The sequence below is a fragment of the Scyliorhinus torazame genome, chromosome 6, assembly GCF_047496885.1.
Source record: "Scyliorhinus torazame isolate Kashiwa2021f chromosome 6, sScyTor2.1, whole genome shotgun sequence".
Taxonomy (NCBI): domain Eukaryota; kingdom Metazoa; phylum Chordata; class Chondrichthyes; order Carcharhiniformes; family Scyliorhinidae; genus Scyliorhinus; species Scyliorhinus torazame.
In genome coordinates, this window is record NC_092712.1 from 20,258,549 (window position 1) to 20,277,727 (window position 19,179).

The window sequence follows — 19,179 nt, forward strand, 5'->3', positions numbered from 1 at the left end:
CTCCGGCGTTTCGCAAAGGCAGGCGTACGGCTGAAAAGAGAAAAATGTGTTTCTCTGACCCCACAAGTGACGTACCTTGGATATAAAGTAGAAGAGTCGGGCTTACAACCATTGGAAGACCGAGTAAGGGCAATAAAAGAAGCCCCAGCTCCCACCACTGTCCAGGAGCTACGATCATTTCTAGGATTGGTAACATATTATGGCAAATTTATTGAAAATAGGGCATCCATCCTAGAACCCCTCCACCAGCTACTAAAAAAGGGACAAGAATGGAAATGGTCCGCCCGCCAAAACCGAGCATTTAGGGACATTAAGGAACAGCTGTCATCCGAAAATGTCCTAGAGCATTATGACCCAAGGAAGGAGTTGGTGGTCACGTGTGACGCATCACCTTACGGGGTAGGAGCCGTCTTAGCCCATAGAGGAAGGAATGGGGAAGAACGGCCAATAGCCTATGCTTCCAGGACCTTGGCGATGGCTGAGAGAAAGTACGCCCAAATCGAGAAGGAAGGACTAGCGGTGATATTTGCAGTAAAAAAATTTCACCAGTATCTGTACGGGCGGAAATTCACCATAGTGACGGACCATAAGCCGTTATTAGGGTTATTAAAAGAAGATAAGTCAATACCCCCGATTGCATCGGCTAGAATCCAACGCTGGGCGTTGCTACTGGTGGCATACAGATACGTTCTGGAGCACAGACCAGGAACGCGAGTAGCTGTTGCTTTGAGCAGACTTCCCCTCCCAGACACCCTGCCGCTAATACCGAAAGTAGAGGAGACAGTAATGACTCTAAATTTTTTGGACACCCTACCAGTGGACGCACAACATATTCGGTTGTGGACGCAAACTGACCCAGTTTTAGCCAAGATGAAGCATTTACTGCTAACAGGGGAACTGGATAGACCAGTGGAGCCCCAGATGCACCCATACTGGAGCAGAAGGGACCAAATAACCGTAGAAGACGGTATCCTATTATGGGGAGTCCGGGTAATAGTCCCAGCTCAGGGCCGTCGGGCAATCTTAACCGAGTTACATCACCGACACCCAGGGGTGTCTAAAATGAAGATGCTAGCTCGAAGCTACGTTTGGTGGCAAGGATTGGACACAGACATAGCAGCCTTGGTACGTCGGTGCCAGGAGTGCCAACAGGGGCAAAGAGTGCCACCAGCTGCGCCATTGCACCCGTGGGAATGGCCAGGCAGACCGTGGACCCGCCTGCATATTGACCACGCTGGCCCTTTCATGGGCTCAATGTTTTTGGTGATAGTGGACGCCCACTCCAAATGGTTGGACATCCACCGGGTAAACGCTGCAAGCACAGCATCGACAATTGAAAAGCTCAGGGCCTCGTTTGCAACACATGGACTTCTGGAGGTATTGGTGTCGGACAACGGTACGACATTCACAAGTGGGGAATTTGGAAAATTCCTAAAGGGAAACGGAGTCCGCCACATCAAAACGGCCCCTTACCATCCAGCGTCCAACGGCCTGGTAGAGAGAGTGGTCCAGACACTAAAAGCGGGACTCAAGAAGCAGCCGGCAGCGTCAATGGACACAAAGCTCTCCCGCTGGCTGTTTGATTACAGGACCACACCGCATTCCACAACGGGCATACCGCCAGCTGAACTCTTAATGGGAAGGCGGCTGCGAATGAGGCTGAGTCTCCTTTTCCCAAATTTAATGGGGAAAGTTGAGAAACAACAGCAGGTCCAACGCAGGGGGCATGATAGTATTCGGCAGCAGAGACATTTCCAGGTGGGAGCACCGGTTTGGGTCAAGAATTATGGGAATGGACCAACGTGGGTCAAAGGCACGATAGAGTCCCAAACAGGGCCCATATCATATGAAGTTTCAACAGGAGGTAAGGTGCTGAAGAAACACCTAGACCAAATGAGGGCAGCGGAACCACACCTGGAGGCAGTCGAAGCAGGACCGCCTCAAGCTGGGATAGCTCAGACGGGAAAGATACCCACACCCCAGCCCCGAACAATTTCTCCAGACCCCGTCATCCAGTCGTCAGAGTCTGAGATGGACACGTTCGACGAGGCCGCCGTGACGCCTCTCCCCGAGGAGGAGGAAGTACAACTTCCAAGGACGTCGTCAAGGAAAAGACGGGCGCCTATAAGGTACACCCCACCCACGTCGGAGAACGACCTGGCGGACGACACAGAGGTAACAGGCCCGGACAGGAGGAGCAGGAAGAAGCTCAGAGGAATACCAGCTGGCAGGAATTCCTCGGACCTGGGGGGGGGGGGTGTAATGACCTTCAATTGGCATTATTGGTTGGCCAATTGGAGTATGAGCTCCTTCAATGATAGCTCATTGAGGGGGCTTATATAAGCACCTGTGTAGGCTTTGTTAGGCAGTCTTAAGTTGACTGGGATGCTAGCAGCACTGTTTGGAGCTGCTCCTGTATATAAGTTATTGCAAATAAATACTGGTGTGGTGACGGAACCCCTGCCTCCTGTGGATCATTACAGACAACCTCACACTTTTCAGGGTTTCAATGGGCCTAGGAGGTGAGTAAAAGGAGGGGAGGGGATCGACACGGGGTGGGGTTCCTTCGAGAGGGAGTGTAGGGGGGAATTCTGGGAGAGGGGATGGGTTTGATGTCAACAGTGGATAGGGACTGATCAGTCTCAGTGTATAGGGCCCAAAATTATGATGATGATGGATAAGCGGCGGGGGGTGATAAGCGGCGGGGGGGGGGGGGGGTGACCCCCCTGTTTTTATGCGGAACTTGAGGCCCAATGAAGTGCTTGCGCATTTGAAAGGTTTGAAAGCAGAGGTGGCGATGCTGCAGGAGACTCGACAGGTGACGTGAAGGATCAGGGAAGGCTTAGAAAGGGCTGGGTTAGCCAGGTGTTTCATTCGGCTTTTGATAGTAGGGTGCAGGGGGTTGCGGTTCTGGTGAATAAGAGTGAGGTTCCAAATGGAGAAAGTTGTGGCAGATGAGGGAGGTAGATACGTAATAGTGACAGGGGCATTGGAAAGGAGGTTGGTGGTGTTGGTTAGCGTGTATGCTCCCAACTGGGATGATGCAGGGTTTGTAAAGAAGGTGTGTGGGGCCATCCCCGACTTGGATTCACATGAATTGATAGTGGGAGGAGACTGGAATATGGTGCAGGAGCCAAAATTGGACAGGTCACGATCGCGATCGCTTACCCAGTCAGGCGGAGCAAAGGTGTTGGCTGGGCTAATGATGGAAATGGGACGAGTGGACCCTTGGAAGTTCTTGCACCCAGGGGAGCGGGGGTATTCTTCCTTCTCTTCAGTTCATAAGGCCTATTCCGCGGATAGATTTTGTGTGGTGGGATAGTTGCTGTTGGCTGGGGTCAAGGGGTCGGAATATTCGCAATTGGGATATTGGACTATGCGCCACACTGGGTTGATATGGTGTTGGAGAAGGGAATAGTGCAGAGTCGGGGGTAGAGATTGGATGTGGGGCTGTTGTGGGACTGAGGGTTTTGTGATACGATTGGAAAAGTGATTGAGGAACATGTGCGGTTTAATTGAACGGGAGATGCAGGAATTCCTGGATGGTTTGGAATACCTGAGGTTGGGGGAGGGGACAGGATCATATTGGAGGGGGCAATAGCGGAGCAGGCGTTGAAAGGTGTGATTGGGAGGATGCAGTCGGGGAAGGTAGCAGGGCCAGATGGGTTTCCGGTGGAATATTGCAAGAAATTCAAAGATAAGTTTGGCGCATGTTTGGTGGGGATGTTTGAGGAGGCGATAGGGAAGGGGGTGTTGCCACAGACTTTAGGGAAGGCATCGATCTCCCTGTTGCTCAAGAAGGATCCGACAGACTGTAGCTCGTATAGACCAATATCAATTTTGAATGTGGACGCAAAGGTGTTGACAAAGGTATTGGCGGGTAGGTTGCAGGAGTGCCTCCCGAAGGTGATAGGGGAAGATCAGACAGGGTTTGTGAAGGGGAGGCAGCTCTTTTTGAACATTAGGAAGGTATTGAACATGGTTATGGCGCCGGCGAAGGGGAGGGAGACAGAGGTGGGTGTGGAATTGGACGCCAAGAAGGCGTTTGACCGAGTAGAGTGGGGATATTTGATGGCAGTTCTGGAGCGGTTTGGGATCGGTCCACGATTTGTGGATTAGGTAAGGCTGCTGCATAAGGAGCCAAGGGCGAGGGTATTTTGCTCTATACCGTGGGACCAGGCAGGGATGTCCTATGTCCCCCCATTGTTTGCGCTTGCAATTGAGCCGTTGGCCATCCCGCTGAGGTGATCGGAGGTGTGGAACAGAATAGTGCGGAGGGTGGGGGGGATTGGTAGAGTATAGGGCATCGTTGTATGCAGATGATTTGCTGTTGTATGGATCGGAACCGAGTGTCGATGGGGGGCATATTGCAGCTGCTTCGAGTGTTTAGGTGTTTTTTGCAATATAAACTAAATTTAAACAAAAGTGAATATTTTGTGGTGTCTCGGCCAGGAGTGGGGATAGGGGTGGGGAGGGGGGCTACCATTCCGTAGGGCGGGGACTCACTTTAGATATCTGTGGGTGCAGTTGACACGGGATTGGGGGGGCTCCCTAGGTATAATGTTATTAGTCTGGTGAGGAGGGTGCAAGTGGACCTGACAAGGTGGGATGGTCTCCCTCTGTCGCTCGCAGATCTGGTACAGGCAATTAAAATGAACGTGTTGCCGCGATTCTTGTTTATATTTCAGTGCTGGCCGATCTTCCTGTCAAAAGCATTTTTCAAGGAGGCTGAAAAGATGATTTCCTCATTTATATGGGGGGAAGGTGGTTAGGATTAAGACGGTGTTGTTGCAGAGAGGGCGGCAGCCAGGGGGGTTGGGTCTTCCGAATTTACGATATTATTACTGGGTGGCGAATGCGGAGAAGTTGAGGAGCTGGGTTAGAGGGTGGAGGACTCCCAGTGGGTTAGAATGGAGAAGACTCTGTGTAGGGGGTCAGGACTTGGGTGTTGGAAACAACGCCACTCCCGACGATTCCGGGGAAATACTCAGGGAGTCCGGTAGTAGTAGCGACGTTGAAAATCTGGAGGCCGTTGCGCCAGCACTTTAGGCTGGGGGGGGGGTCAAGGGAAATACTGATTCGGGGGAATCACAGATTTGAACTAGGGAAGTGGGATGGGAGTTTTCGGAGATGGGAGGAGAAAGGAGTTGAGGCATTAAAGAATTTGTTTCTAGGGGGCCGGTTTGTGGGATTGAAGGAGCTGGGGGCAAAATATGGGTTGAGGCAAGGGGAAATGTTGACCTATATGCAGGTCTGAGATTTTGCTAAGAAGGAGATACAGAACTTTCTGGTGGCGCCAGCCTCCACATTGTTTGAGGAGTGCCAACGGCAGAGGGAATGGAGAAGGGGGTGGTGTTGGCAATTTATGGGGGGATTCTGGGAGAAGAGAAGGCACCGCTGGAGGGGATTAAGGCAAAATGGGAGGAAGGGTTGGGAGAGAGCATGGAGGAGGGGTTGTGGTGTGAGGTGCTCCGGAGGGTAAATGCCTCAACTTTGTGTGCGAGGTTGGGGCTGATATGGCTGGAGGTGGTGTATAGAGTGCACCTCACAAAGCCAAGGATGAGCCCATTCTTTGAGGGGGTAGAGGATGTTCGTGAACGTTGCGAGGGGGGGCCGCAAACCACGTTAATATGTTTTGGTCCAGTCCAAAGCTGCAGGTATTGGAGGGAGGTGTTCAGGGTCATTTCGAAGGTGGTATATGTAAGCCGGGTCCTCTGGAGGCCACATTCGGGGTATTGGATTGGCTGGGGTTGGAAGCGGGTGGGGAGGCAGATGTTTTAGCCTTCGCCTCGCTGATCGCCTGAAAGCGGATCTTGTTGGGGTGGTCAGTTCCTTCACCCTGTGCCTCGGCGTGGTGGGGAGATCTGTTGGAGTTTTTAACACTCGAGAAGGTGAAGTTTGAGTTAAGGGGAAGGATAGAAGGGTTCTACAATTCATGGGCTTTGTTCATTATGCACTTTCAAGAATTGGATGACATCGAACATTGGTGGTGGTGGTGGGGTTGTTGGACTGTGTATGTTGTTGGTGACTATGTATGGGGTGGGTGGTGGATTCCTGAATCCTTTTCTTTGATGTTTGTATTTAAAATGTTGAGGGTTGTTTGGGGGCTGGTGGGAGAGAGGAATTGTTGGTCAGGGGATTGACATTGTATTGGGTACCATTGATTGTTTGTTGGTGGGTATAAATTTGGATGAAAATGTGAAAAAGGCAGAGAATAAAAATATTTTTTTAAATATTGGAAAAGGCAAGAAAGGCGCTGGTCAGCTGTGGGGATTTGGGATGTGATCTGATAATTTCTGGGGGAAAAAAAAATCCAGATTTGCTCACATTTTCTGCTTTTCTTGTGATGCAGGCAACAATGGCAAGGCCACATTTAATAGGTTATCCCTTGTTGCCTCACAAATATATTGATGGAAAATGATACCAATGGCAAGAGGAGGTATCAGACATGCAACTCCCCATGTGGAAATAGTAAAAAGCTTTGAAATAACAACCAGCGAGTGTCAGGAAGCTTCATTATTGAATCGTTGCACTTGCAAAGACGGTGTAACCTAAAGTAAAGTCCCAGCTCTGCCTGGGATCGTTTGTTTGCATTGACTTGATTATTTGTTAATCTTTTTGCTTCCTTTCACAGGAAAAACAGTTTGTAAACATTATACAGATGAGCAAATGGCCAAATATTTTCGTCCAACTAAGGCTCGTCGACCTATACCTCCACCGCCACGATCGCCAGTGAAAAAAAGTAAGCTTGGAAAGACTTGAAAGAAATTGTTCTGACTTATTTGATCATTGCTGTTGTGTCCCTCACACAACCTGCTAATGTGAGGCTGTTGACTGCCCCCCCCCCCCCCCTTGATAAATAGATTGGAGGGGTGCTAACTTGAACTGGCAACCCCCACAGAGTGGATGGAGAAGGAATTTGGCAGGAGGTGCTAAAATCGTTTTCACGCCAGGGTGAATTTACAGTGGGATCTTCCACTGGTGTCCGCCATGGTAGATCGGTAATTCCACTGAAGACTGACCCAAAACCCATTTACATACCCTGCTAATGAGATACAAATGAAGAACGTAACAGAATCCCCCTCCCAACACTTGATTCTCCTTGATTATACTAGTGGTAAAACACTGCGGCGCAGAAGAACATGTCTAAAACAAATTGGCGTGCAGAATTTGAGACTTGACTTTTGGGCCTTTCTCAGATCACAGACATCTGGGGATAAGATGGTACTTGTGGCCTGCCACTCCTGGACCCTGGAGAAACATATGCATCATATCATGAGTAGATCTTCATGCATAAGCCTTCACTGGAGGTTGGGAGGTCTCCTAGCAGCGGCTTTGGCTTCACTGTTGCTGCATCTGCTTCAGACCTTCTGGGACTTGGCCATGGGTTTACAGCACCTTCTTTGGTCTTCACTGGACCTGCTTCAGGTCTTGGAGGCCTTTGCCATGGGCTGGTAAAGTCAGGAGGAGGGGTGACACATTTAGTGTAAGGTCTTAGGGAGAGGGGGTGGCAGAGCTGGGAGGGGGGAATGAAGGTGTTGGGGAGGTGAAACTGGAACGGGGGGGGAATGAAGATGCGGGGGTGGGTGAAACTTGGAGAGGGGGCAACAAAGGTGCCGGGTGAAACTGGGAGTGGGGGCAATGAAGGTATTGGAAGGGGGGGGAGCTGTGAAGCTTGGACGAGGACCAGGCCTGAATTTTGAGGAGAAGGGACGTCTTGAGGGATACCTGTAAGGAAGCAGAACCAACAACACTTGTTAGATCGTGGCAATATTTGAGTAGTGCATCACTCATTAACTAACAATCCGCTTTACGCAGGTCAATAGTTCCTGGTGAGGACATGGGTCTGCCAGTAATTACTTCAAATGGACTCAGGCCTGTTATCCTGTTTGGTGTTGCTCTGATGCTACACAGGACCAATGGCAAAGTCTTCCCCCTTGGTGATACTTTGATAATCGTTCCTTCAGGGTTCGATTCATGCGTTCCACTTGTCCTGATGATTGTGGGTGGTAAGGACAATGCAGCTGGATGTTTAATAAACTACAAACTTCTTTGCAAACCGCTCCAATGAAATTAGTTCCTTTATCTGAGTCTATGCTGACTGGTTCTCCCCATCGAGGGACATGGGGCGGAATTCTGTGATCCTGAGGCTAAGTGATGACGCCGTTGGAAACGCCATCACATTTCCCTACGGCGTCAACACAGCCTCATAATCAGCAATTCTGGCTCCTACAGGGGGCCAGCACGGCACTGGAGTGGTTTACTCCACTCCAGCTGCTGATCCCGGCGCGAACGGGACGCTGCAGGATCCGCACATGCGCAGTGGAACTGGCGCCAACGTGCGCATGCGCAGTGGCTCTCCTCAATGCGCCGGCCCCGACGCAACATGGCGCAGGGCTACAGGGGCAGGCGCTTAAAAAAGGAGGCCCACAGCCAGAGAGGCCGGCCCGCTGATCGGTGGGCCCTGATCGCAGGTCAGGTCACATCGGAGACCCCCCCCCCCCCCTCTGGGGTCGGACCCCCACTCCACCCCCACAGGCCGCCCCCGACCCTTCCACGCTGAGTTCCCGCCGGCTGAGAGCAGGTGTGGACGGAGCCGGTGGGACTCGTCTGAGAATCGGCGGGCCGGCCCCTTAGAGTGGTCCCCAACCGGCGCCACGCCAACCACGCCACGCTGGTCTGCGGAGAATCGCGTGCTGGCGTCAGGGCGGTGTGTCGCGATTCGCGCCGGTCACGGGGAATCTCCGGCCCGGCCCCGGGCTGAGAAAATCCCGCCCAGAATCTTTACAACTTTTCTGGCTGGAATGGCTTCTACCCATCTGGAAAATTTGTCCACTATTACTAGGATTTCAGAGTATCCTTAACATAATGGAAGAGTGATGTAATCAACTTGTATGTGTTGAAATGTTCCCGATGGGGCAGGGTTTTTTAACTGAGGCATGGATGTTATAGGTCCTGAATTGTTTTTTGACAAGTGACACAATGGTCTGCTGCTATCTGAGCTTGTTTCTTAAAGCCTTGACCCTACCAGCTCCTTTGGAATCGAGCCATTATCTGTTGAGGAGCTAGGTGCCCCCATGAATGGATTTGCTGAGCTAAATAAGGCATAGTGACTGTGGTGCAACTGGTTATGCAACTTAGTAAGCTTGTGCACGGTGAGGTCGAGACACACTGAGTGAGAGACAGCTCGAGTGAGGTTGAAACTGGGTGCAGTGAGGTAATTCAGTGCAGAGTGGGAGGAAGTGCTTTTCCTCTACCGTTCTGGTTTCTTTCTTCTGGCCTGTAACTGTTAATCTGCAGGGAGAGATCCAGAGAGCATCCCGGGAAGGTAGTGATGTTAATACCTTTTCAAATTGTGTGTGTGTGGGGGACGGGCGGGGGGGGGGAGATGGGGGACGGACTGAGGTGACATCACAGTAAAGCTGTGACCTGATTGGCTCGTTGGGAATCTGTTAAATTTGAAAAAAAATAACATTGCAAAACAAATCTAATTGATTAACTAGATAGTGGAGTAACTAAACCTGAGGGCAGAGATCAGTATTTAGCATTTAATTTTACAGTAAAAATCTAGTGTTAGGGCCATATAGCTAATTGTAACTCAATCTAACAATAATTCAAGTGGTTATTTCAAACTAATTAACTAGTGCTTAAATGTCACTCAACGGGGTGCAGTGCAACAGCTGTGAGATGTGGCAGATCTGTGACGCTTCCAGCGTTCCGGTTGACTACATCTCAAGCAAGTGTAACCAATGGCAGCTTCTCACAGACTGCGTGGTTCGGTAGGAGCAGCAGTTGGATGCACTTAGGAGCATGCAGGTGGCGGAAAGTGTCATAGACAGGAGTTAGAGAGAGTGGTCACACCCAAGGTGCAGGCAGACAGATGGGTGACCGCTAGAAAGGGCAGGCAGTCAGTGCAGGAATCCTCTGTGGCTGTCCCCCTCACTAACAGGTATATCTTTTTGGATACTGTTCGGGGGGATAGCCTGTCAGTGGAAAACAACAGCAGCCAGGGCAGTGGCGCCACAACTGGCTCTGTTGCTCAGCAGAGGAGGGCAAAGTGCAGGAGAGCAATAGTTATAGGGGACTCTATAGTAAGGGGCACAGATAGGCACTTCTGTGGAAGTGAAAGAGACTCCTGGATGGTGTGTTGCCTCCCTGGTGCCAGGGTCAAGGCTGTCTCTGAACGAACACAGGATATCCTGAAGGGGGAGGGTGAACAGCCAGAGGCCGTAGTACACATAGGTACTAACGGCATAGGCAGGAAGAGTGATGAGGTCCTGCAGAAGGAGTACAGGGAGTTAGGCAGTAAGCTAAAAAGCAGTACCTCTAGGGTTGTAATCTCAGGATTACTCCCTGTGCCACGTGCCAGGAGGATAGTGCAGCTATCCTGGCTAAACCAGTGGTGTAGGAGGGAGGGTTTCAGATTTCTGGATCATTGGGATCTCTTCCGTTGCAGGTGCAACCTGTACAAGAAGGACGGGTTGCATCTAAACTCGAGGTGCACCAATATCCTGGCTGGGAGGTTTGGTAGTGTCACTCGGGAGGATTTAAACTAATATGGCAGAGGGTTGGGAACCAGAGCGTTAGCTTAGAAGGTGTCATAACTGAAGGCGAAATAGAGAACCAAAATAATATATAAAAGGTAAGAGAGAGGCAAAAATAGACATTGGACCACTGGAAAACGTGGCTGGAGAAGTAATACTAGGAAACAAAGAAATGTCAGAGACACTGAATAGTTACTTTGCATCAGTCTTCACAGTGCAAGACACCAGCCGGATGCCAGAGCTCCAGGAGAATCAGGGGACAGAGGTGAGTGCAGTGGCCATCACTAAGGAGAAGGTTCTGGGGAAACTGAAAGGCCTGAAGGTGGATAAGTCACCTGGACCAGATGGACTACACCCCAGGATCCTAAAAGAGACAGCTGAAGAAATTGTGGAGGCATCTTTCAGGAATCACTTTCGGCAATCGGCGGGGGAATCCCTGTTTGCACCAAAGTCAGGGGCGGCGCCACCTTTACGATGCTCTGGCCCCCTCTAAAACGAGTACGCCGCACGCCATATGGACGGCCTCAGGACGTCACCTGAGGCCCTCCCCCGATGCTTCACCCCCGATGGGCCGAGTTCCCGATGACATGGTCACTCATGCTATTTATTTTCATGAACACGGCATGGTGGCTGCAGACTGAGTCCAGTGGCGCCAGTCGGATGGGAGCAGTTCCGTGGGCTTGGGGGACGTTGGTGGGGACTGGGGGCACTGGTGGGGGGTGGTCCAGGGGTGGCGGGCCTGGTCAAAGGGGGGCATTATTTAGCAGGTCGGGTCCAGCACATCATGGCCGCTGCAGGCCGCCGATGTGCGCATGCGTGGCCACGGACCCGGCAATTCTCCATCCGTATCCGCAGCTAGAGCCGGGGGCTTTAGGCTGTGAGCCTGCTAGCCCCCCACCAGACAGTGGATCGGTGGAGGTTTTGCGCTGTTTTTTTCAGGCGTAAAACGCCACTGTTCCCACATCAGCACTTAATCTTCAAATCGGAGAACCCAGCCCGTTGTTTTGCTGCAGCGAGCTCTTGCTGCATGACCAGTTTTGACGCTAGTTCTATATTGGCTTGCCCTCACTTCAGCAATCAGCCTGTGAATGGCCCGTTTTTTCACGGCAATGATACTCTGTTGCTGGGTAGACTTCTTCTGGCCGGCAGCCTGTTTATGGATCCTCAAGCTTTCTCCGAGTTGAGAATCTTCTTAGCTGCCAGTTCCATTGAAACAACAATATCTAATGCAGTCTTCAGACTTAGATAACAGTCCGTTAACAATCTTCTTTGAATGGCCTCATTTTTCAAACCACTCATTAAACGATTTCTAATTCTGAATCACCAAATTCGCAAACTCTGCAAGTCGCTTGAGGGTTGTGATGAACTGCTTAATAATTTTCACCTTCTAACTGATTCCTTCGATGAAATCGAAACCTTTCCGCAATAATCAATGGCTTTGGTGCATAATGGTCTTCTAATAATTAACCATTTATTGATATCTTATCCCCTGTTTTTTCAAGTTGAACTAAGCGTCTTAATAAATTAAAAGTTTTGCTTCCAATTGTACTTAGAAATATCTTCTGAAATTTTATTGACACAAATGTAATAATAGATTTTCATGAATGTAATTCCCAGTTCTCTGAGTACTCATCAAAAGAGCTCATCACGCCAAATATTCGTGTCATTTTTCATGGTATCCCCTTCACTTTAAAAAAATATATATATTTCTTTATTCTCCACCTTTTTCACTTTTTCTCCCAAATTTACACCCACCAACAATAAACAATAATCAGTAACAAATATGTCAATCCCCATATCAATAACAACGATCCCATCCTCCCACCAAACCCCAAACATTCGCCCACATGTTCACATAAACAAATGACACAAAGGAAACAGGAACCACCCATAGCCACCATTAACAACCATCGCCCCCTCCCCCCTAACCCCCCCCCCCACAACTAATGTTTGATGTTATCCAGTTCTTGAAAGTGCATAATGCCCATGAATTGTAGAACCCTTCTATCCTTCCCCTCAGATCAAACTTAACCTTCTCAAGAGTCAAGAATTCCAACAGATACCCCCGCCACGCCAGGGCACAGGGTGGAGAGGCTGCTCTCCATCCCATCAGGATCCGCCTTCGGGCGATCAACGAGGCGAAGACTCCAACATCTGCCTCCGCTCCCGTTTCCAACCCTGGCTGGTCCGACACCCCGAATATGGCCTCCCGGGGGCCCGGGTCCAGTTTCACGTGCACCACTTTAGAAATTACCCTAAAAACCTCCTTCCAGTAATCCTCTAGCTTTGGACAGGATCAAAACATATAAACATTATTAGTGCACCCCCCCCCCCCCCCCACCCCCGCAACGTTCACACACATCTTCTACTCCTTCAAAGAATCGGCTCATCCTCGCCCTCGTGAGGTGTACTCTGTATGCCACCTTCAGCTGGATCAGCCCCAACCTCGCGCACGAGGTGGAGGCATTCACTCTCCGGAGCACCACACACCAGAACCCCTCCTCCATATCCTCTCTCAACTCTTCCTCCCATTTTGCTTTGATCCCTTCCAGTAGTCCCTTCTCCTCTTCCAAAATAGCTCCGTAAACCGCTGACACTACCCCCTTCTCCAGCCCTGTCGTCAGCACCTCCTCCAGCAATGTGGAGGCCGGCTCCTCCGGTACGTTCTGTATCTCCTTTCTGGCAAAATCTCGAACCTGCATGCATCTAAATGTATCTGCATGTATTTCCCCCTGCTCCAGCACATATTTCGCTTCCAGCTCCTTCAATCCTGCAAACCGACCCCGAAGAAACAAATCTTTCAGTGTCTTAATCCCCTTATCCTCTCATTTCCGAAAAGTTCCATCCCACCTCCCTGGCTCAAATCTGTGGTTCCCCCGAATCGGCATTTCCCTTGACCCTACCCCCAACCCGAAATGTTGGTGAAACTGCCTCCAAATTCTCAATGAAGCTATTATTACCGGACTCCCCGAGTATTTCCCCGGGGCTATCGGGAGCGGCGCTGTTGCTAGTGCTTTCAATCCCGGCCCCCTGTACAAACTCTCCTTCATTCTGACCCACTGGGAATCAACCCCTCTGACCCAGCTCCGCACCTTCTCCACATTCGCCGCCCAGTAGTAATACATTAGGTTCGGAAGACCCAACCCCCCTGCCTGTCTTCCCCTCTGTAGCAGCACCTTTCTAACTCTGGCCACCTTCCCTCCCCATATGAACGACAGAATCCTTCCCTCAATCTCTCTGAAAAAAGCCTTTGGCAGGAAAATCGGCAGGCACTAAAAAATAAACAACTCATGGCAACACGTTCATTTTAACCGCCTGTACCCGACCCGCCAGTGACAGAGGGAGACCATCCCACCTTGCCAGATCGGCTTTCACTCTCCCCACTAAACTGGAAATGTTGTACCTGCGGAGCCCCCCCACTCTCGGGCACCCCCAGGTACCTAAAGTGAGTCCCCGCCCTACGGAATGGCAGCCCCCCCCCCCACCCCTGCCCCCACACCCAGCCGAGAATATACTCACTCTTGTCTATTTTCAGCTTGTACCCCGCGAAAGACCCAAACACTCGAAGCAGCTCCAATATTCCCCCTATCGACACACTCGGTTCCGATACGTATAACAGCAAGTCATCGGCATATAAGGACACCCGATGCTCTATCCCCCCACCCCCACGCACTTTCCATACCCCTGAACTTCTTAATGCGATGGCCAACGGCTCAATCACAAGTGCAAACAGCAGGGGGGGGGGGGGAACATAGGACATCCCAGCTTAGTCCCACGGTGGAGAGAAAAGTATCTCGAGCTGATGTTGTTTGTGTGGACACTCGCCCTCGGCTCCTTATATAGTACCTTACCCAGTTCACAAATCTTGGTCCAATCCCAAACCACTCCAGAACTGCCATCAAGTACCCCCATTCTACCCAGTCAAACGCCTTCTCAGAATCCAAATGCCACAACCACCTCGGTTTCCTTCCCCTCTGCCGGTGCCATAACGACGTTCAATACCCTTCTAACGTTTGAAAAGAGCTGCCTCCCTCTCTCGAACCCCGTCTGATCTTCCCCTATCACCTTCGGGAGGCACGCCTCCAGCCTACCCGCCAGTACCTTCGCCAACACTTTTGCGTCCACATTCAGAAGGGATATGGGCCTATATGACCCACACTTCGTCGGATCCTTATCTTTTTTTAGCAACAGGGAAATCGATGCCTGCCCCAAAGTTTGTGGCAACACCCCCTTCCCTATCGCCTTTTCAAACATCCCCACCATTAGGGGTGCCAGCTTATCCTTGAATTTTTTATAATATTCCACCGGAAACCCATCCGGCCCTACCACCTTCCCCTACTGCATCCTCCCAATCGCATCCTTTATCTCCTGCTCTACTATCGCTCCTTCTAATATAGGCCTGTCCGCCTCCCCTAACCTCGGGTACTCCAACCCATCTAGAAATTCCTGCATCTCACGATCTCCCCCGGGTGGCTTTGACCTGTACAACCTCTCATAAAATTCCTCAAAAACCTTGTTAATCAGATCTCGAGCCACCACCAACTTCCCTGCCCTATCCCTCATCTGCACAATTTCCCTTGCCACTGCTTCCCTCCGGAGCTAACATACCCTGCCTTATCTCCATGTTCGTAAACTACACCCCTTGCTCGTCTCAGTTAACGCACTGCCTTCCTGGTAGATAGTCGGCCAAAGCTCGCCTGGAGTGCCTTCCTCTTTTCCAGCTTCGCCGGGTCCCCATCCTCTGTGTACCTCCTATCTACCTCCAACATCTCATCTATTACCCTCTGCCGCTCCAACCTCTCCTCTTTGTCCACCTTGGACTTAAGCGAAATCACCTCCCCCCTCACCACCGCCTTTAGAGCCTCCCAGACGACCGCCTTCAACACCTCACCCGTACAGTTGAAACCTACATATTCCTTGTGGTAGTATGCATTAGGGGTCATGTGGGACTGTGAAGCCGTGATGTCATTGGCTGACAGATCCCGGGTCCTGGTTGGCTGTTGATCTCTAGCTCCGCCCTGAAGGCGGAGTATAAGAACCAGGAGTTCTCCCCCGCAGGCCAGTCTGTTGCTGAACTGCGGGGAACAAGTCACGCTTAATAAAGCCTCATCGACTTAATCTCTATTCGTCTCTCGTGAGTCTTTGTGCGCTACAATTTATTAAGCGTGCTTAAAGGACTATGGAGCTCAGGATCATCCCGGAATGCCTGAGGATCAGCCCCCACGCAGTGAACTCAGCAGCAGTTTTTAAACACTGGCAGACTTGTTTCGAAGCATACCTCCGAACGGCCCCCGGCCGGGTCACAGAAGACCAGAAACTACAGGTCCTGCACTCGAGGGTAAGCCCGGAAATTTTCCCTCTCATAGAAGACGCAGAGGATTTCCAGACGGCGTTCGCAGCACTAAAGAGCATCTATCTTCGCCCAGTGAACCAGATCTACGCACGCTACCAACTCTCAACGAGACGGCAAAGTCCCGGAGAATCGCTAGACGAATTCTACGCCGTGCTGCTAATTTTGGGACGGGCCTGCAGCTGCCCGCCGGTAAACGCGATTGAACACACGGACATGTTAATTCGCGATGCGTTCGTGGCTGGTATGAACTCTCCCCAAATCCGCCAAAGACTTTTAGAAAAAGAATCGCTAGGACTCTCAGAGGCACGGGCCCTTGCAACCTCACTAGATGTGGCCGCGCGAAACGCCCGCGCGTACGGCCCCGACCGCGCGGCAGCCCCTTGGGCTCCGTGGACCCCCGTCGCGACAAACCCCCCCCACCCCACAGGCTTGCGCGGTTCAGACGCCAAGTCATCCCGGGGAGCCCGCTGCTATTTCTGCGGCCAGGCGAAACACCCCCGGCAGCGCTGCCCGGCCCGCGCAGCGATTTGCAAGAGCTGCGGGAAAAAGGGCCATTTCGCGGCTGTGTGCCGGTCCCGGGAGGTCGCCGCTGTCCCCGGAGAAGAAGGAGTCCTGCGCGTTTCTAACGCTCCCCAACCTCCCCAGCGCCCCATGTACGACCCGCAGGCGCAGCCATTTTGGGTCCCGGCCACCGCTGTCCCCGGAGAACAAGGAGTCCTGCGCATTTCAAACGCTCCCCAACCCCCCCAGCGCCCCATGTGCGACCCGCAGGCGCCGCCATTTTGGGTCCCGGCCACCACGAGGGGAGGAGGGGCGCCGCCATCTTGGGACCCCCCAGCCCTGTGCGACGCATGGGGGTGGCCATTTTGTCCACCCCCGCCGCCATCTTGTGACCCCCCAGCCATGTGCGATGCATGGGGGCGGCCATTTTGTTCACCCCCACCGCCATCTTGGACGGCAACAATGGACCCCAGCATCGACAGCTCCACGGGGTTCAAGGAAGACGCTGAAGCACTACGACCACGTCTGGCCTCAATGACGCTGGACCAAGCACGGCCCCGGACGCTCCAGACGACGACAACAACGGTGCTGATCAACGGGCACGAGACACCATGCCTGGTCGACTCCGGGAGCACAGAAAGCTTCATCCACCCCGACACGGTAAGACGCTGTTTTTTTACCATCCGTCCCAGTGCGCAAAAGATTTCCCCAGCTGCAGGATCCCACTCCGTACAGATCAAAGGCTTCTGCATAGTGACCCTAACGGTGCAAGGAAGGGAGTTTAAAAACTACAGGCTCTACGTCCTTCCCCAACTCTGCGCGCCCACATTACTGGGATTAGACTTCCAGTGCAATCTGCAGAGCCTAACCTTCCAATTCGGCGGCCCAATACCCCCACTCACTATCTGCGGCCTCGCAACCCTCAAGGTTGAGCCCCCATCCTTGTTTGCAAACCTCACCCCGGATTGCAAACCCGTCGCCACTAGGAGCAGACGGTACAGCGCCCAGGACCGGACATTCATTCGGTCCGAAGTCCAGCGGCTACTGAAGGAAGGCATAATCCAGGCCAGCAATAGTCCCTGGAGAGCACAGGTGGTAGTAGTAAAGACGGGGGAGAAGCAAAGGATGGTCATAGACTATAGCCAGACCATCAACAGGTACACACAGCTAGATGCGTACCCTCTCCCCCGCATATCCGACATGGTCAATCGGATTGCCCAATATAAGGTCTTCTCCACCGTGGACCTCAAGTCCGCCTACCATCAGCCCCCCATCCGCCCAAGTGACCGCAAGTACACAGCCTTCGAGGCAGACGGGCGATTATACCACTTCCTAAGGGTCCCATTTGGCGTCACAAACGGGGTCTCGGTCTTCCAACGAGAGATGGACCGAATGGTTGATCAACACGGGTTGCAGGCCACGTTCCCGTATCTCGACAACGTAACCATCTGCGGCCACGATCAGCAGGACCACGACGCCAACTTCCAAAAATTCCTCCAGACCGCTAAAGCCTTGAACCTCACGTACAACGAGGACAAGTGCGTTTTTAGGCTACATTCCTTAATTCCCTTTTCAATTTTGGCACAGAACACTTGGTCCCTCAAAAGTCCCACATCTAATTTCCACCCCGACCTCTGTGCTACCCCTTCTCCAGTACCATATCCACCCAATGCGGAGCATGACCTGACACTGCAATTGCCAAGTATTCCGACCCCTTAACCCCAGCCAGCAAAGCCTTCCCCACCACGAAAAAGTCAATCCGCGAATATACTTTATGGACTGCTGAGAAAAACGAGTACTCCCGCTCCCTCGGGTGCAGAAATCTCCAAGGGTCCACCCTTCCCATTTCCACCATTAGCCCAGCCAACGCCTTCGCCCCCCCTAAATGGGACCAGCGAGCGCGGCTGTGACCTGTCCAACCTTGGCTCCTGCACCAAGTTCCAGTCCCCCCCCCCCCACTATCAGTTCGTGTGTGTCCAAGTCAGGGATGGCACCAAACATCTTCTTTGCGAATCTCACATCGTCCCAATTGGGGCCGTATACACTTAACAGCGCCATTAACCTCCCCTCCAGCGACCCTGTCACAATCTGCCACCACATTCTCCATCTGGAAACGTACTCTTTTGCTGACCATTACCGCTACCCCTTGAGTCCTTCCGTCAAGTCCAGAGTGAAACACCTGACTAACCCAGCCCTTTTTTAGTCTCACCTGGTCTTTCACCCTCAAATGAGTCTCCTGCAGCATTGCTACATTGGCTTTGAAACTTTTAAGATGCGCAAGCACCCTTGACCTCTTGACCGGACCTCCTAACCCCCTCACGTTCCACGTGACTATCCTAACTGGGAGTCTCCCCCCACCCCTCCACCCTTCTTATCCACCATCATCATACCACCGGGCCCTGTCCCATGAGCCTGACCCGCCCCTATACATTATTAACATCGAACCCCTTCCCCCCCTCCCAAAAACCTCGACATTTCTGTGGTAAACCACTATTACACCTGCATTAGGTGATGTAAGGTAGGACCTGTACTACAACTTCGCCGGTCACCCCTGCCTGCTGGCTCCACCCAGTAGGAGTATAAATATGTGTGTCCTCTATTCAGCAGTCATTTCACCAGCTGCTGTGGGAGGCCACACATCTTACTGCAATAAAGCCACAGTTGTATCAACCTGAGTCTTTGTGCAATTGATCGTGCATCAATTTATTGCAGTAAGATTTTCTAAAAGAGGGACTTCCGAATCAAACCAGATCGCCTGCAGCTGGATCCGCAATCAAGTGA

At 51.8% G+C, this 19,179-nt stretch overlaps 1 protein-coding gene across 3 annotated transcripts in view; it reads left to right on the forward strand.

The window, feature by feature from the left end:
• LOC140424704 (uncharacterized) overlaps positions 1–19,179 on the forward strand; it is a 337,233-nt gene that overhangs the window by 138,625 nt on the left and 179,429 nt on the right. For all 3 annotated transcript variants that reach the window (XM_072508002.1, XM_072508001.1, XM_072508000.1), the window contains one exon: positions 6,635–6,742. In XM_072508002.1, the coding sequence (XP_072364103.1) occupies positions 6,635–6,742 (108 nt within the window). The remainder of the gene's footprint in view (positions 1–6,634; positions 6,743–19,179) is intronic.